Raw genomic sequence first — 17075 nt, 5'->3', positions numbered from 1 at the left:
CAGTCTATTTAGGTTGCCACGGAACACGTGGTCTTTGGGTTTTGCGTGGTTCCCACCCCATCCATCTCTCTCTCTCTCTCTCTCTCTCTCTCCCTCCCTCTCTCTCTCTCTCCCTCACCATGTTCCCAGGTAGAACATTTATTAAATGTGGGCATCTTTGATTTGGTCTAATTTGGTCTGAATAATAATAATTTGGAATTATTTGTGTCGGCGGAGAAGGTTGTCTTAAGATTATTCCTAACGCAGTTAAGAGCATTGCCTGCTCTTCCAAAGGTCCTGTGTTCAATTACCAGCAACCACATGGTGGCTCAAAACCATCTGTAATGAGGTCTGGTGCCTTCTTCTGGACTGCAGGCAAAGACACAGACAGAATATTGTATACATAATAAATAAATATTAAAAAAAATGTAAAAAGACTATTCCTAACAAGAAATGTCTAAAATACTGACTTAATGTTACTAGGAAGCAAAGTTTTTCTGACCAAAAGAAAAAAAATCACAAATTAAGTTGCTGTCTCTACTTTACTTTCAGTGTTGCTGAAGGCACTGTGGTCTGTTGAAGTAGACTGATGAAGGAGTTTGACAGGGCCTGAGATCTGTGGGCCTTCCTAGGCTAGGAAGCAAAGGAGAGCATACAAAAGGAAGAGGTGGGAAGCAGGCTTTGTCCTGTCAACACTGCCCTTCTGCAGTCAGGCCCAGGCTATCAGCAAGCTCTGGCTGGCTGATGGGACCTGAGAAGTCCCCCTCCCCAAGCATCATTCCTGCTGGTGTCCTGTTAGGCCTCCTTGCCAGAAGATTTATCAGAAGGACAAAGGCAGGGTCTTCCAGCTGGGAAAGTGGTAGCCCTGTGGGCATCCTTTTCAAAGAGTGTGACCCTGATAATTTTAAAAAAATCGACTCCCGGATTTTTACTTCTATATATAAAATTTACCGACAGTGAGAGGATTTGGGTCTTGCCCCTATTTAAAAAGAAAGACCTCTCACCCGATCTGAATCTTATTGGTGTGAAGATAGTCTGGAGGCTTATTGCAGGGACCTCTTGCTGGTCCTAGAAACTAAATGCCCCCGGGGTTGCAGGATTCCAGGCACCAGGAGTTGCATTTGGCTGTGACACCCCATCCTCTGCTGGACAGAACACAGATGGAAATGCCACTCTTTGGACTTTATGATTTCATTTTCTCTGAGAAGAGGAATAAGGAGACAGCGATCAGATAGGAAGAGTCAAGGGTCTTGGTGCTTTGGGGACAGGGTAGTGTGGTCACGGGGACTGTGATTAGAAATGGCTGGCGAGTGAGTGCAGAGTGTGTGAAAGACTTAGTAGGGTATTGCAGCGCAAGCTTCCTAAAATGAAGCAAGTGTTCAGTCCCCCCTCCCCTTATTACCCTCTCCTTTCCTTTTTCCTTCTTGTGGACTTTTCCTGAAAAGTGAACCTGCCTTTTCTTTTGTATTCACAGCATAATATCAACATAATATTATAAATATGATCCTGAGCAGAAGGTCATGGTTTTGCTGAACAGGGAAACTTAATTCTGTTCATAAAACTAAAGAGAAACTTCATGACTTAAATGAAAAGTGGAATTTCCCCTGCACTATGTCTTTCTAGGGAGGGCAAGATTTAAGATTTGTGTACATAATTATTTAATTTTAATAACTTTGTTGAGATATAGTAAAATATAGTAAAAATTAAAACATAGCAAAAAGCAGCCAGACATGGTGGCACATGCTCTTAATCCCAGATCCTGGGAGGCAAGGCAGAGCAAATTCTGGGACAGCCAGAGCTAAACAGAGAAACTCTGTCTTGAAAAACAAAACAACAACAACAAAATCCAAACAAGAACAAGATCAACACAACACAGTAAAAAGCTACAAATATTTAAAATATTCAGTCGGATACACATACAAGCCATCACTGATGGAGATGGTGAACACCTGAGTACCCGCCCCTAGCATTTCCATGGCTTCTGAAATTGCCCCCTCCCAACTCCAGCCTCTCTGTCTTCTTCCTCTGTTGAGTTGCTTGCACATTTAGAACTGTATACCAAGGTAATTACACAGAATGTTCTCTCTGTCTGTCCTAGCACATTTTCACCATAGCTAGTGAGGACCCATGGAACCAGTTTCAGGAAGGGAAGGGCTTTGTCCACTGGAAGGTTCTGCGGGAGGGTGGGGTTCATATGGCTGCAGAACTTCAGAGGGCATCTCCCCTGAGCCTCTGGCATATTTCTGTTGGGGCTTAGTTGAGTGCCTCCTCAGATGGCCCGTGACTTCTTTAAAGGTGCCACGCCCTAAGCTCCAGGAGTTCCCTTTAAGAGCAGTTTCAGGATGGAGTATGACCCAGGAATGAGGGGGTCCGAGGGTGGAGAAGCAGACAGGAAAGACAACTAAATGTCTCCTGCTAAAATTTCTTTACTGCACGCGGCCAGGAGTCATCTAGACCCAGCAACGAGAGCGAACTACCTGTGGCTAGTCCGGGAAGGTCAGTGGAAGCAGTTGGGCACAGTGGAAGAAAAATCACTCCAACAAAGCAGCCGTTGTTCCTGTTCGGTTTGTTTTCCCCTGAAGGCTGCGTTTTCATCTACTGAGAGCCCAGGGGCCAGTGAAGTCCCTTAGTGTGTGACTGGCTGGAGCAGAGAAGGCCTTGCAAGTTCGGGAAATGAAGCTGGGCTTGGGGCAACAGGCATGCTGGAAAGCCAGCAAAAACATGAAGGCAGCAGTAGAGGCCACTTGCTGGAACTCACCAGCAAAGATTTCAAAATGTCCTGGCAGGTCTCTCCCAAAGGCTGGGAAGCCCTGGCTTGGGGGAACCAGCCACTGCACCCAGGGAGGCAGCCGGGGGCAGCAGCAAGGACTTCCCCAGCAGCAAGCAGTTTTTCCGTTCTGCTTGGGAGGATAAAGCGTTCCCTAACAGTCAGATGCCAGGTCATCAAGTGTGGTCACCAGCAAGCCTCCCTGCCTGTTTACTTTTTGGAATCACTGCCCACTTCTTAAAATTATGGTGCATATCTAAGTTTTGCTTTTTTATATAATATTTTTCTTTAAATACTCCTTTTACATGGTCACAAAAGGGATGCTTATGCCTACTGGTGGGACAAAAGATATTTTTAAAAAATCAGGCTTTGTGCCTTTAAAGTAATCAAAGTTTAGCTGCAAGCCATACAGCTTTTCTAAGTGGCAGTATGGGGAATGGAAGGGCTAACCCTGGGTTTCCAGATGCTGAAATAACAGGTACGAGTCACCACATCTGACTGTCTTAATTTATTTTGATGAATTTACACAGGATCCTAGCCTGTGCTTTCTTGCCCTTTGACCCTTGAGGCCGCTTTGCTGTGAATTTCTGCTAGAGAGCCCACCCGGCCCTTGCATATTAACGACTTCCTGTTAGTACACATTTCCTAAACCTGTAGCTGTCACTGTGTAAACGGGCACTCGTGACATAGTCAGGCCTAGGGAGTGTCAAAGCTTTGTTTAAGCATCCTGGTTTCTGATTATCGGTGAATCTGTTCTCTTAAAACAGTTTATCCACAAAGAGGTGGGAGAGCATCTGGGACCAGGGTCTCATACTTTCATCGTTCCAACTAGAAGAAAGCTGATCCCAGAAGCATGGATGTACGTGGACATTCGCAGCCCTGTTCGTAGATGATGAAGTCAGTTTTTAAAGAAAGGATATAAAATTATGTTTACAAAAGGACCTGTCATTGTTCTAAAACCGCAAGAGTACCATAAAGACTCTAGGTCTATGAAACCAGAGTGGCAACCTCTGGCTTCTATTTTTTTCTCAAAATCTCTTTATATATAATACAGAAAAATATCCTAACAGATGTAAGCCAGATGTGGTGTTGCAAAATGGAAATTCCAGCATTCTCAAGGTGGAGACAGGAGGAATGAGTTTGAGATCAGCCTGGGATGTAGTGGAAACCGTCCCCCCCCCAAAAAAAAAACAAAACAAAAATCACCAACATTTAAAATTTCTTTCATCTCTCTTGTTCCCTCTGAGGGGCAACTGTAATCATTTACAATTTGATGTTTGCCCTTCAAAGCAGTCCCCCTACTGCTTTAACATGTATCCATCATCCTAAAACGTGATTTATTTTTTTGCTTAATAAAAATGCCGCCTTCATTATTTTTAAGATTAACAGGAGATTTATTTATGGCAAAAGTCACTGCCAACGTTAATAGGAGAGGTTAACTATTTGATCCAATTTTTCTTCCTAAAGAAGGTTGCCTTTCTCTCCCGTCTGTTTCGAAACCGCGTCAGAAGAGAGGCCCAACTCCCAGCACAGCTCCTAAAAGTTAATTTTTGGAGTTGGGTCTGAAATTAGGATAAACAGCTGTCGATCTTGCTTAGGTCCAACGAGCCAAGGCAGGATCTACGATGAGAGTGTGGGGTGGTTGTACGGAAGCAGATATTCCCGTTTAAGATGGTCCTGATGCTCAAGCGCTCGAACTGCACCTTTCGGGTCTCAGGGGACAGTTGTCCTGGGTTGGGTCGAGGGTAGGGGACAGTGGCCAGGGGCGCAGGCTTATACTTGGACCACAACATCTTGCCTCAATGCGTCCTTCGCTACCTTAGAGTATTAATAATTCCAGAGTCATAATTTAGGGGCGAGAAGCTAATAGTTCCCTTCTAAGTTCCCGTTAGAGTCACTTCCGTGAAGAGCATGCAGACCCAAACAGTCTAGCGCTACCACGGACGAGCGGTCGCCACTCTAGGAGATGGGTGCCGCAGTCAGGCGGTCTTACAGTGAGGGGCAGAACCCGACAGGGGCGCACGCCCGGCTCGCCCCGGTCCCCCATCCCCCCGTCCGCATACACACAGCGCAGAGCGGTTCCCAGGCCGCCCTCTCCACCCGCGCTTCCCCCGGGATAGGGCGCCGTGACAGCCACCCCTTCCGCCCGGTGCTGATGGTGGGGAGGGCGCGGCCCCGCCGGAAGCCGCTCTGCGTCTGCTACTCTCCAGCCCTGGAGCCCCGCTCGCGGCTCCGCCCTTGTTCGCCCCGGGCTCGCACGCGGGACACCGAGGCTTCAGCGCCTGCTACCCCTACTCCTGCTCAGGCCGCTTGGGCTCTCAAGAACCCCTCGCCCCCGTCCCGCGCTCTCAGCCTCTCCCTAGCAGGTACAGCCAGACTCCCTGTACCAATCTCCTCCGGTTGACCTGGTACCCGCTCAGCCCGGGGCTCTCACCTCCAGAGTCGTACCAGGCCCTCAAGGTGGCCTCCAGGACTTTCCAGAGTGTGTCGCCCTCTCCCTTAACCTCTTCTTTCCCTGTTCCTCCTCCGACTCAGGCGGGGAAAACGGGCCAGTCTGGAAGTGGACTTCAGTTTTGATCGTATAGTTCGATTGCGATGAGACCCGTAGAAGTTTAGAGTGGGTTAAGAAATAATGACTTCTTAAGGCTGGGACTGGGGCATGTCCCAGGATGAAAAGCAATTTCAAAGAGAAAAGATGCTTCCTCCACGGGCTCCCCACACACTGGGGACATTTGCAGAAAGGAAACCTTGAGCATTGGAAGGGAAAGGTGTGGGTGTTAGTTCTCAATTCTCAGAGGTCGACAAAGCTTCGGCTTCGAAAGCCTGGGCCAGGACAGTACCTTGGAGAACATTTACAATCCACATCCTCCTCCTGCCCCACAGATGGGAAACCATTCCAGACTGAATGGCTTGTTTATTATGATCACACAGCTAACTCAAGAGAGTACAGATCTCTACTTCCTAGGCTTTGCTTATACATAAGAAAATGTTTAGATAATGTGATTAGGAGCTGGCGATTACAATTACTCTTGTCTTTTCCCCTTACTGCTTCTCCAGGTCTTTACTGGCCTGTGCCTAGTCCTGAGTAGTGTGAGCAGATGGGGGACCGTGGAAGTGCTTGGGCTTGAACTAAACCTAAGATAGCATTTAGGCAAGTAGAGAGGACGAAGGGCAGTTAGTGTGGGAAGAGCTTGAGCTGAGGGCAGGGCTGAGCTAGTCTCTGTCTCTAAGAGTGTTTACCCCTGTCCGTGGGGTGGATGGATAGACCGAGTGGTGGATAGATGGATTGGAGCACTTTGAACCTGAGGGTCACAGGGGATGAGCACAGTGGAGAACTGGCCTACCGCAGATTAGGGTCTTGAGAAATGCACACACGAGGAAGCCAGTGCCTTAGCAAGCATTTCGTTTGCAGTGGGAATATTCTAAGCATCACAGCTTGAATGGAAAGGGATCCTGGCAACTGGGAACCAAGGAGTGCTAAGTGTTACAACCTGGGTGGAAAAGTCTGGGACTCGGGGCCAGGGAATATTGAGTGTTCCGGTTCGGATGGAAGAGTATTCTGGCGATTAGGAGCTAAGGAATACCACAGGTCATAGCAAACAGCAGCTTACAGCTCTGGTCTAGGGAAAGGTTTCCCCAGTGTAACGGCTCTCTGCTCAGGTTGGGCTCCAGCTCCTGTTCCCTGGAGTGCAGGAGTGTAGTAACTCCGCTCTGCTAGGGGGAAGGTTTCCCCAGCCAAAGTGTTACAGCCCTGCTCTGCTCTGCTCTGGCTCCCACGAAAAGTGCATTGCTGTGAAGGTAGGTCTCACTCAAACCTCATTCAAGAGATTCATTGGGAGGGAAGAATCCAGGAGAGTGGCAGCCTGTGCCAGGTGGAAGGAGGCAGCAGCAAGTTATATAGGGTTTCTTAGGGGCCAAGTTTTTCCAGGGAGAAGATTTTCAGGGTGGGAATTGATAAGATTTCAGTCCCTTGAGCTCGGATTTGGTAGAGCTCGTGCTCAGGGATCGGTTGGTTTTCTACTCAGGGATTGATTCTTGTCTCTGCACAGGGATTGGTTGGTTTTCTGCACAGGGATTGGTTGGTTTTCTGCACAGGGATTGGTTGGTTTTCTGCACAGGGATTGGTTGGTTTTCTGCACAGGGATTGGTTGGTTTTCTGCACAGGGATTGGTTGGTTTTCTGCACAGGGATTGGTTGGTTCTCTGCACAGGGATTGGTTGGTTTTCTGCTTAGATGGAGTTGGTCAGGCACAGATTTGGCTCTGCTTTGAGGGCCAAATTGTGTTTCTTTTGACTCTAATTTCAGAGCTAGGGCATATTGGCATATTTCTTTCTCTGACTGTGATTCTAGGGCCGAGTGTGTTTCTTTGGCTGTGGTTACCAGGCCAAAGTGTATTTCTTTCACTGGTTTGGGTATCAGAGCCAGGGTGGGTTTCTTGGGCTGGCCCCTTTCCCCTACACAATATCATCTGTGATCCAGCACTATAGAACTTTTATTTATTTATTTATTTAATAATTTATTTAACTTTATTTTATGTGCATTGGTGTGAAGGTGTCAGATTCCCTGGAACTGAAGTTACAGATCGTTGTTAGCTGTCATGTGGATGCTGGGAATTGAACTTGGGTCCGCTGGAAGAGCAGTTAGTGCTCTTAACTGCTGAGCCATCTCTGCAGCCCAGAACTTTTATTTATTTATTTATTTATAACTTTTGGATTTTCGAGACAGGGTTTCTCTGTAGTTTTTGGTGCCTGTTCTGGAACTCTTGTAGATCAGGCTGGCCTTGAACTCGCAGAGATCCGCCTGCCTCTGCCTCTGGAGTGCTGGGATTAAAGGCATGTGTCACCACCGCCCGACATAGAACTTTTAACACACAGAAAACAAACTGGTTTAGGAGAGATTGCTTAGCAGTTAAGAACACTGGGTGCCCTTCCGGAGGACTCAGGTTCAAGTCCCAGCACCCACATGGCAGATCACAAATGCCTATAAGCCCAGTTGTAGGGGATCAGACACTCTCGCACAGACACACATGCAGACAGAAAGCCAGAGGACGTAAAATAAAAATAAATCATTTTAAAATGGAAAAACGAAAATATTGCTGGTAAAAGGGAAGAGAGTGGCCAAAGCTTAAATATGGAACTGGGTGTTGATGGATAATAATCATGAAGTTGTGTTCTCTATCCACTTCATGGGGACTCATTCGCTCCCTATACCACGTCTGGGAGGTTGTTGTTGTTTGTTTTTAAATCGTTATCTTTTTACAAGTGCCACCAAGAAGTTGCCCAAGGTTAAGGCCAGGGCTGAGGCCATGTAATGTAACCTGAAGCATTCTGGCAGGGAACTAGAAGTTTGGGGTCTGCACGTTTCAGTTGTTTCCTCATCTGTGAACACTTACCTGTAGTAAGTGTCATTTACTACTTCAAGGAGAGATGCACTTCCAAGCCGCACGTCACCTGAAGGAGAAAACTGCAGGCCTGGGTTGACTTGTAGGACCTAATGGGCGTGCCACTACCCGAGAGTCCAAGATAGAGTTAGAGACCCGGCTTGGGAGTTAGTTCTGTGCTAGTATCCCAGCCACTGTTAGCTCTGTGGCCTGACTCAGTTCTCTTAACACCTATAAAACTGCATTATCTTTACCACACTTGAGTTGTTTGGCTTAAGATGCACCTAGTAGCAAATCTCTCCTAGCGCAGTTATGAGGATTAAATGGAATCTATTTAATAAAGTGCCTGCAGGGAGAGTGCCCAGTAAAACACAGAGTTTTGTCTGCTTACTTGCTTTTTTTCTGACTAATCTTTCTCTTTCTTCCTACAGGTGTCTTAGCTGTCCCCCGAGACCGCCTGTGCCAAGCGCAGCATGGGCGGGGGGCTGATTGAGAGGTATGTGGCCGCCATGGTGCTGAGCGCAGCTGGAGATGCCATGGGGTACTTCAATGGGAAGTGGGAGTTCCTGCGGGATGGGGAGAAGATACACCGGCAGTTGGCCCAGATGGGTGACCTGGAAGCCATAGATGTGGCGCGGTGGAGAGTCAGTGATGACACGGTGATGCACCTGGCCACGGCAGAGGCACTCCTGGAAGCCGGCACATCGCCGAACTTGGCCCAACTGTATTCCCTTCTAGCTAAACATTATCAGGACTGCATGGGAGACATGGATGGCCGGGCACCAGGTGAGTGCTGCTGGGAGGAGGTGGCTCCTGGGGATAGAGAAGCAGGTTGGTGGGACTAGGGATTGGTGACTGTCATTGACACTCAGGAGGACTTTGACTTCAAAACCAGCCTAGGCTCTGGAATGAGATTCTGTTCCAAGAACCAAAAGGAGATAAAAGTTGTGGAGCATTTAAATATTAATGAAATGGTAGTGTAGATTTGAATTCTTGTAACTTATTCATGGTGGCATCGCAGTTTTGTAAACTGTGCAGATGAATATGGAAAGGTTTTATCCATGAAATAAAAAAATTAGGTTCCAGAAAAATATTTTATGACAATAATGTTGTGTGCCAGGTGTGGTGGCGCATACCTGTAATTCCAACACTTGGGAGGTGGAAGCAGCAAGGTCAGGAGCGGGGTGGTGTGGGAAGTGGTGGAGAGACAGCTCAGCAGGTAAGAACACTAGTTGTGCAAGCATGAGGACCTGAGTTCAAATCCCCAGCACCCACATAAACAATCGCGTGTGTAGCCCCTGTGCAAAAGGAGACAGAGACAGGAGGATCCCCGTAGCTTGCTGGGCTATCTCTAGACCCTGCACCAAGAATCTGAGAAAGAGACAGGACTCCTGGCAGCCACCTCTGTCCTCTGTATGCACATGGACATGTGCTCAAACACTACACACACACAGAGCAGTTGTTTATCTCTGTGAAGAGAGGTCTGGAAGCGTATTCATAAATATGTTCATAATTCTACCTAAGTTATAGAAGTAGATGCCATTTGTTATTTTCTTTCCCTTTTCTACATTTTGTTATGAACAATGACAAAGAAAACTGTTTTTGTTTTTCTAATTAAAGAAAAATAAAGACTCTCTTTTGGTTCCAGTTCTGCACACAGTGGCTCTCACCCACTTTGGGAACTTACTGTGGTCCCCTAGGGGCCTCCAGGTTTAGGTAACCTTTTTCCTGACAAACCTCTCTTCCTATAAGAGTCTGTCAGGGAATTATCATGACAAAGTGTTATACACTGCGGTCCTTAAAAAACCAGACATTTCATTTAATCCTAGCACTCAGGAGACAGAGGCAGTCGGATCTCTGTGAGTTCGAAGTCACCTTGGTCTACAGAGTGAGTTCTAGGGCAGCCAGGACTGTTATATAGAGAAATCCTGTCTCCAAAAACCAAACCAAAACAAACAAACAAAAAAACAAAAAACCAAAATTAACAACAACAGACAGACACCTCATGATTCTGGCCACTAGAAGCTTAAATCACACAACATTAAGTTTGGTTTGTGGAGCTGCTCCTTTAGGCTTACAGTTGGACACTGTCTCTGGTCCTCATGTGGTCTTTCTCTGTGCATGGCATCCCTGTGTCTGTGTATCTGTATGCTTCTTGTTAGACTGGATTAGACTTCACCCTAATGGCTCTTTAGCTTAAGTGCCTTTGAAGGCCCTATCTCCACATTAAGTCACTGGGCATTACAGTTTCAACATATGTATTTGGATTTCAACATACCAACACAATTCAGCCATAATAACTCCTGATTGAAGAATTCCTTACCGTCAAATGTGGGAACCCTCTTAATCCCAAGGGCTGGATTTAAAAGACCATCTCTGTTCATCCTTTCTTAACATCCACTGTCCACTCAGTCAGACATGTGGTTTTATTTGCTACCATGTCATCCATGGATATGGTGTATAAACTGCCCAATAAGGGAGCAGTGATATTGCATTCCAGAGCGTGTGGCTGCCATTTCTTGGTTCCTTCTGTAGCACTATTCTCTGATGTGGGATTCCCCTCTGTGTGCTATGAATATATTTTATTACCATTGGTTAATAAAGAAGCTTCCTTGGTCTATGGAAGGGCAGAATATAGTGTAGCTAGGCGGGAAAACTAGTCGGAATGCAGGGAGAAAGAAGGCAGAGGCAGGCAGACGCCATGGAGTTGCCCAAGAAGCAAGATGTGAGGTAACAGACCACAATCCTTGTGGTAAAATATACAATAATAGAAATGGGTTAATTTAAGATACAAGAGCTGGCAAGGAATACACCTGAGTCGTTGGCCAAAGAGTGTTGCAATTAATATAGTATCTGAGTGATTAGTCCGGTTGGACGAGTGGGAACTGAAAGTGCGGTCTCCATTTACATAATCACGGCCAACATTTGGCAATGTACATTCACATAAAGCCTAAGAAAGCTTAAAAAAAGGAGTTTCTAGACCTACAAAAATGGGAGTCAATTGGAGCTTCTTGGTAACCACATTTTTTCAGATAGGCTGTTTCCTGGCCTCACGCAGAGGTGCAGCTTCTTTAAGAGATGGCTTCCTGGTTCATACCAGTGGCATGAATGGCTCTGGCTCCTTCGGGAGGTCCTTCTACAGAGCACTTGAATGTGGTTTGTGAGCAGACTGCTATAATTGCTTAATGGTGACATAGACTTGCTGTTTCCTTGAAGCTGGGGCAGTGAGCGTGGCTCGCAGAGGCAGTGAGCATACCTCGGCCATGTTGGACAGGGCAGAGACAACAGGCAAAATCACAGCATTAGCCCTAGCCATGCCTGCTTAGCATTCTTTAAAAAAGAAAGAAACTACCAAAAGCAACCTACAGATTCAATGCAATGCCCATCAAAATCCCAGCAAAATTCTTCACAGACCTCCAACTTCATATGGAAAAGCAAAAAGCCCAGGTTAGCCAAAATAATCCTGTACAATAAAAGAACTTCTGGAGGCATCACAATCCCTGACTTAAACTCTACTACAGAGCTACAGTACTGAAAACAGCCTGGTACGCGCATAAAGACAGACAGGAGGACCAATGGACATTAAAGACACAGATATCAATCCACACACCTACAAACACCTGATTTTTGACAAAAAAAGTAAAAAATATAAAATGAAAAAGAAAGCATATTTAACAAATGGTGCTGGCATAACTGGATATCAACATGTAGAAGAATGAAAATAGATCCATATCTATCACCATGCACAAAACTCAAGTCCAAATGGATCAAAGACCTCAACATAAAGCCAGCCACACTGAACCTCATATAAGAGAAAGTGGTAAGTAAACTTGAATGCATTGGCACAGGAGACCACTTCCTAAATATTACCCCAGTAGCACAGACAGTGAGAGAAACAATTAATAAATGAGACCTCCTGGAAACTGAAAAGCTTCTATAAAGCAAAGGACACGGTTAAAACAAAACAACAGCCTACAGAATGGGAAAAGATCTTCACCAACTCCATCAGACAGAGGTCTGATCTCCAAAATACAAAGATATACAAAATAACAAAAAGATACAAAGAATTCAAGAAATTGGTGATCAAAAGAACAAATAATCCAGTTTAAAAAAATGGAGCACAGAGCTAAACAGAACTCTCAACAGAGGAATCTAAAATGACTGAAAGACACTTAAGGAAATGCTCAGCATCCTTAGTCATCAGATAAATGCAAATCAAAACAACTCTGAGATTCTATCTTACGCATGTAAGAATGGCCAAGATCAAAAACACTGATGACAACTTATGCTGGAGAGGATGTGGGGAAAAGGGAACACTCATGCATTACTGGTGGGAATGCAAGTTGGTACAGCCCTTTTGGATGTCAGTGTGGTGATTTCTCATAAAATTAGGAGACAACCTTCCTCAAGACCCAGCGATACCACTTTTGGGTATATATTCAAAGGATGCTCAATAGTGCCACAAGGACATGTGCTCAACTATGTTTATAAGAGCATTGTTTGTCATAACCAGAACCTGAAAACAACCTAAATACCCCTCGACCAAAGAATGGATAAGAAAAATGTGGTACATTTACACAATGGAGTACTACATAGCAGAAAAAAATAACGACATCTAGAATTTTGCAAGAAAATGGATGGAGCTAGAAAACATTTTGAGTGAGGTAACCCAGAAGCAGAAAGACAAGTATCACATATACTCACTCAAAAGTGTTTTTTAAACATAAATCAAAGAAAACTAGCCCACAAATCACAATCCCAGAGAACTTAGACAATAATGAGGACTCTAAGAGAGACATACGTAGATCTAATCTACATGGGAAGTAGAAAAAGACAAGATCTCCTGAGTAAATTGGGAGCATGGGGACCATGGGAGAGGATTGAAGGGGAGGGGAGAGGCAGAGAGGAGAACAGAGAAATATATAGATAGGTAGTTATGGTTATAGTTTTCCTTAGTTATAATAAAAATAATTATGAAACTTTAGACTCATAAAGATAAAATAGATGATAGAATATTTTCTTTAATTTTTGCCAGGTACAAACAGACTATTTTAACTGTAATTCTTGCTTTGTACCTGTTTTGTTATGTGCAATTTTACTATGTTAAAGTTAAAACCTTCCTTTCTATTTAGACAGAAAAGGGGAAATGATATGGGCTGTCCTTCTGTATATGTGTTGCTTTTATTTGGTCATGAATAATGCTGTTTCTACCAAAGGCTTAGCAGAGTAAATAAAAGAGCAGTCTCCATTTACATAAAATGGACAATGGACAAAAGATCAGTAGGACAAGTCTCCTTCTACCCCTGTCACGTAGGGGACAGCCACCCTCTGTTGTTCCTGATCTAAACCTAATGATTCTTCTGGAACTTTCTCTGATAGTCAGTAACCCCAATGGGAACCCCAACAGGTTCTTCTTAGACTCACTGAGGACTTCAGCTATGGAGTCTGATTATATTTCGATGGTCACTGACTAGCTGCTTCTGTGATCTTAAGTTCCCTACTTTTTGAGTCCGATCTTATTAAAAACAAAAACATGGTAGCACACACTGTGGTCCTAGCACTTGGGAGGCTGAAACAGGAGAATGACTGTGAGTTTGTGGCCAGCCTTGGATATAATAGAGAGTCTCAGGTCAACCAGGTTTATGTAAAAAGCCTTTCTTTCAAAGATAAATAAAAGCAAATATAGTACAGCTACCTTTGAGGTATTATGCATTCTCTAATAACTAGAAAAATCCCAAGGCTTACTCCATAATTCATAATATCACACTTAGGATTATATATAAAGAAGGGCAACTGTTGGGCTGAGGTTTGAAGTTGTGGGGTCATCCATATCATATGTTCTGTCCATATTATATGTTCCATTCATATCATATATTCTGTCCATATCATTTGTTCCATCCATATCATATGTTCCGTCCATATCATATATTCCGTCCATATCACATGTTCCGTCCATGTCATATGTTCCGTCCATATCATATATTCCGTCCATATCGTATGTTCCATCCATATCATATATTCTGTCCATATCATATGTTCCATCCATATCATATATTCCGTCCATATCACATGTTCAGTCCATGTCATATATTCCATTCATATCATATATGTTCCATCCATGTCATATGTTCCATCCATATCATATGTTCATGGCTTTCCTTTTGTTTCAGAGAAACTTGGGAGTCTGTTTCGTTCTTTGTTTTGGTCTCTGACCCTTTTCTCTACCTGACTCACCCTAGGTGGTGCTTGCATGCAGAATGCCATGCAGCTGGAGCCCAACAGGCCCAACGGCTGGAGGATTCCCTTCAACAACCACGAGGGTGGCTGTGGGGCTGCTATGCGTGCCATGTGCATCGGGCTGAGGTTCCCTCACCCCAGCCAGCTGGACATGCTAATCCAAGTGAGCATCGAGAGTGGCCGGATGACCCACCACCACCCGACAGGCTACCTGGGAAGCCTTGTGTCAGCTCTTTTTACAGCATATGCCGTGAACGGCAAACCACCCAGGCAGTGGGGAAGAGGGTTGATGGAGGTGTTACCAGAAGCCAAAAACTACATTGTCCAGTCAGATTACTTTGTGGAGGAAAATCTCCAACACTGGTGAGTGTCTGTGGACGCACATGCATCATCCGTGTACCTAGGGTTCAGAGGTCACAGCTGCCATCACAGTTCTCACATTCCTGTTCTGTAACATGAAGGGCTGGCTTGTTAGTGTATCTGTCCTGCCCGGTACCCCACAGCTGGCAAGTCCCAAAGAAAATCAGACACAGGACTCCATAAGATTACAAACTGATTGGTCCATTAGGTCAGGCTACTTATTAGCTCATAACTTATGTTACCCCATTATCCTTATCAACATTAGCCACACGGCTCAGTACCTTTCTCAGCTGGGCAGGTTACATCCTGCCTCTTTGGTGGTCTGGGCAGGAATGGCAGAGGGAGCTTCCACCTCCCTAGCCTTATCCTATTCTCATTGCCCTGCCTCTACTTCCTGTCTGGTTGACCCGCCTATACTTCCTGCATGGCCAATCAGCGTTTTATTAAAATACATGGTTGACAGAATACAGACAATTCTCCTGCACCACTGTTCCTCCCAGGGCACCTGCTAAGGAGTCCACATTCCTTTCCAGTCATGGTTGCCTGAAACAGCCAAGTGGGCACGTGTAGTCACCTAAGTCCTATTCTTGATTCCAGCTTTCCATAAATGTCTATGATCAGCCTGTGCAGAGACGCACTTTTCTTGGTTACCTCCTGTTTCTCTGAGATTGGTTTTTCCAGTATTGCTTTGAAGCAATATTTCAGAACCTTTGGTTAGAATGCCCGAGAGATGAGTTTCCCCAGGAGCTGAGTGACAAGGCCATCTTGTCCCCTCTTCATGGCTTACTTCACATCAGCTTTCTTAGAAGCAAAGGGCTCAGTGCTCTTATTAAGGGTGCCCATGTGGTGATGTCCCCGAGTTCTCCTGGGGAGATAATAAAATGTGGCTCTTGACTCAGAAGAACCAATGTTTATTTCCTGTCTGCAGCCCTGACACATATCTTCTGTGCTGAGCAACCGAGTCCATACCTGGTTTCTGTGGGTGGTTAGTGAAAGAATGTATGAATGGCTTGTAGAGTTAATGCACTTTTTTCCCCTGTGAGTTTATGACACTAGTATGAGGAGCTGAAGTCATTCTGGACTTTTCTCTATTTACATATCTACCTGGTACTTTTCCCTATAGCTTTTGACCTTAGTTTTTTTAAAATTGATTTCCCCTCCGCAGGTCTTACTTCCAGAAAGAATGGGAAAAGTACCTGGAACTTCGAGGAATTTCAGATGGCAAGTCGGCTCCCGTCTTCCAGCAACCCTTCGGGGTGAAGGAGAGGGACCAGTTCTACATCTCCCTGAGTTACTCTGGCTGGGGCGGCAGCAGTGGGCACGATGCCCCCATGATCGCCTATGATGCCCTCCTGGCCGCGGGGGACTCCTGGAAGGAACTTGCACACAGAGCCTTTTTCCATGGTGGAGACAGCGATTCCACAGCAGCCATCGCTGGCTGCTGGTGGGGAGTGATGCACGGTTTTAAAGGAGTCAACCCTTCTAACTACGAGAAGCTGGAGTACCGGCAGCGGCTGGAAGAGGCAGCGCGGGCTTTATATTCTCTTGGGTCAAAAGAAGACACTGCGTTTAGCCCCTAGGGAGAGGGTGGTGTTTTCCTTTCCTTTCTTTTCCTGGTGACTTCTTTCTCCGTAGCCGTGGTTCTGCTCAGTCTATTCAAGTATTCTAATCTCATGCTCAGACTTTAGCGAGGACAAGTTCCTTGGGTGCCCTCAGCTCTGCTTTCTCACACGCTCTTCCTGTGTTCCCACACTTCCCTGCTCTCCCCGGGTTCATCTCTGTGTTTGAGAATCTTTTTATTTCAGTTGATGGTGTCAGCTTTTCCCCTTCCAGAAGCACCTTGTATGTGAATCTTTGTTTTTAATCATAGAATTGCTCCAAATGCTTTGTCTGAGCTTTCCTCGATTGGGTCCCCCACCTATCCCAAGTAGACTCGGGCAAAGATTGGAGTGCAAAGAGTTTATTTGGGAGGCAGTTCCAGGAAGTAGAACAGGGAAGTGAGACCAGGAGGGAAGGGAGCCACACAGGCTGTGTGAACAAGCAGGAATCCCCGTGGCCATTTGAGATGCATTCTAGGTGGGTCTAAGGGCCTGAGGCAGTCCTTAGCGTTGTCCCCATGAAGTGCCATGCCAGTTTTGAGTGTGCATCCACTGACTTTTGATGGGTTAAGGACCATCTCCAGGGAAGCTGTCGACTCCCTACGACGTCTCAGCTTGTCCGTGTGCAAGCCAAACGTGAATGTGCTGAACGCAGTGGCAAGTTATAAGGTCTGAGAACAGAGGGCCCCGTGGGGATCCTAAGAGCATCGTTATCTTAGTCAATGTTCTGTTGCTGTGAAGAGACACCATGCTC

The 17075-nt window shown here is 45.6% G+C and overlaps 1 protein-coding gene across 1 annotated transcript; it reads left to right on the top strand.

Moving 5' to 3' along the window:
* The first annotated feature begins 4956 nt into the window (after positions 1–4956).
* On the top strand, positions 4957–16605 carry Adprh (ADP-ribosylarginine hydrolase). The gene is made up of 4 exons (XM_048422775.3): positions 4957–5112; positions 8558–8912; positions 14366–14726; positions 15889–16605. The coding sequence occupies exons 2-4, from the start codon at positions 8600–8602 to the stop codon at positions 16301–16303; spliced, it is 1089 nt and encodes a 362-aa protein (XP_048278732.3). The 5' UTR covers positions 4957–5112; positions 8558–8599; the 3' UTR covers positions 16304–16605.
* The last annotated feature ends 470 nt before the right edge of the window (positions 16606–17075 follow it).

Source organism: Myodes glareolus, chromosome 2 (assembly GCF_982192425.1).
Source record: "Myodes glareolus chromosome 2, mMyoGla1.1, whole genome shotgun sequence".
Classification (NCBI taxonomy): Eukaryota; Metazoa; Chordata; class Mammalia; order Rodentia; family Cricetidae; genus Myodes; species Myodes glareolus.
Note: the sequence above shows the minus strand (reverse complement) of the source record. Positions and strands in the feature narration are given on the sequence as shown.

What these genes read in the sequence shown, in the direction of transcription:
- Adprh (XM_048422775.3), top strand. Translation starts at nt 8,600, where the DNA reads ATGGGCGGGGGGCTGATTGAGAGGTATGTGGCCGCCATGGTGCTGAGC. An exon ending in CATGGATGGCCGGGCACCAG is followed by an intron (nt 8,913 to 14,365) that starts GTGAGTGCTGCT and finishes GACTCACCCTAG; the next exon opens with GTGGTGCTTGCATGCAGAAT. An exon ending in GAGGAAAATCTCCAACACTG is followed by an intron (nt 14,727 to 15,888) that starts GTGAGTGTCTGT and finishes TCCCCTCCGCAG; the next exon opens with GTCTTACTTCCAGAAAGAAT.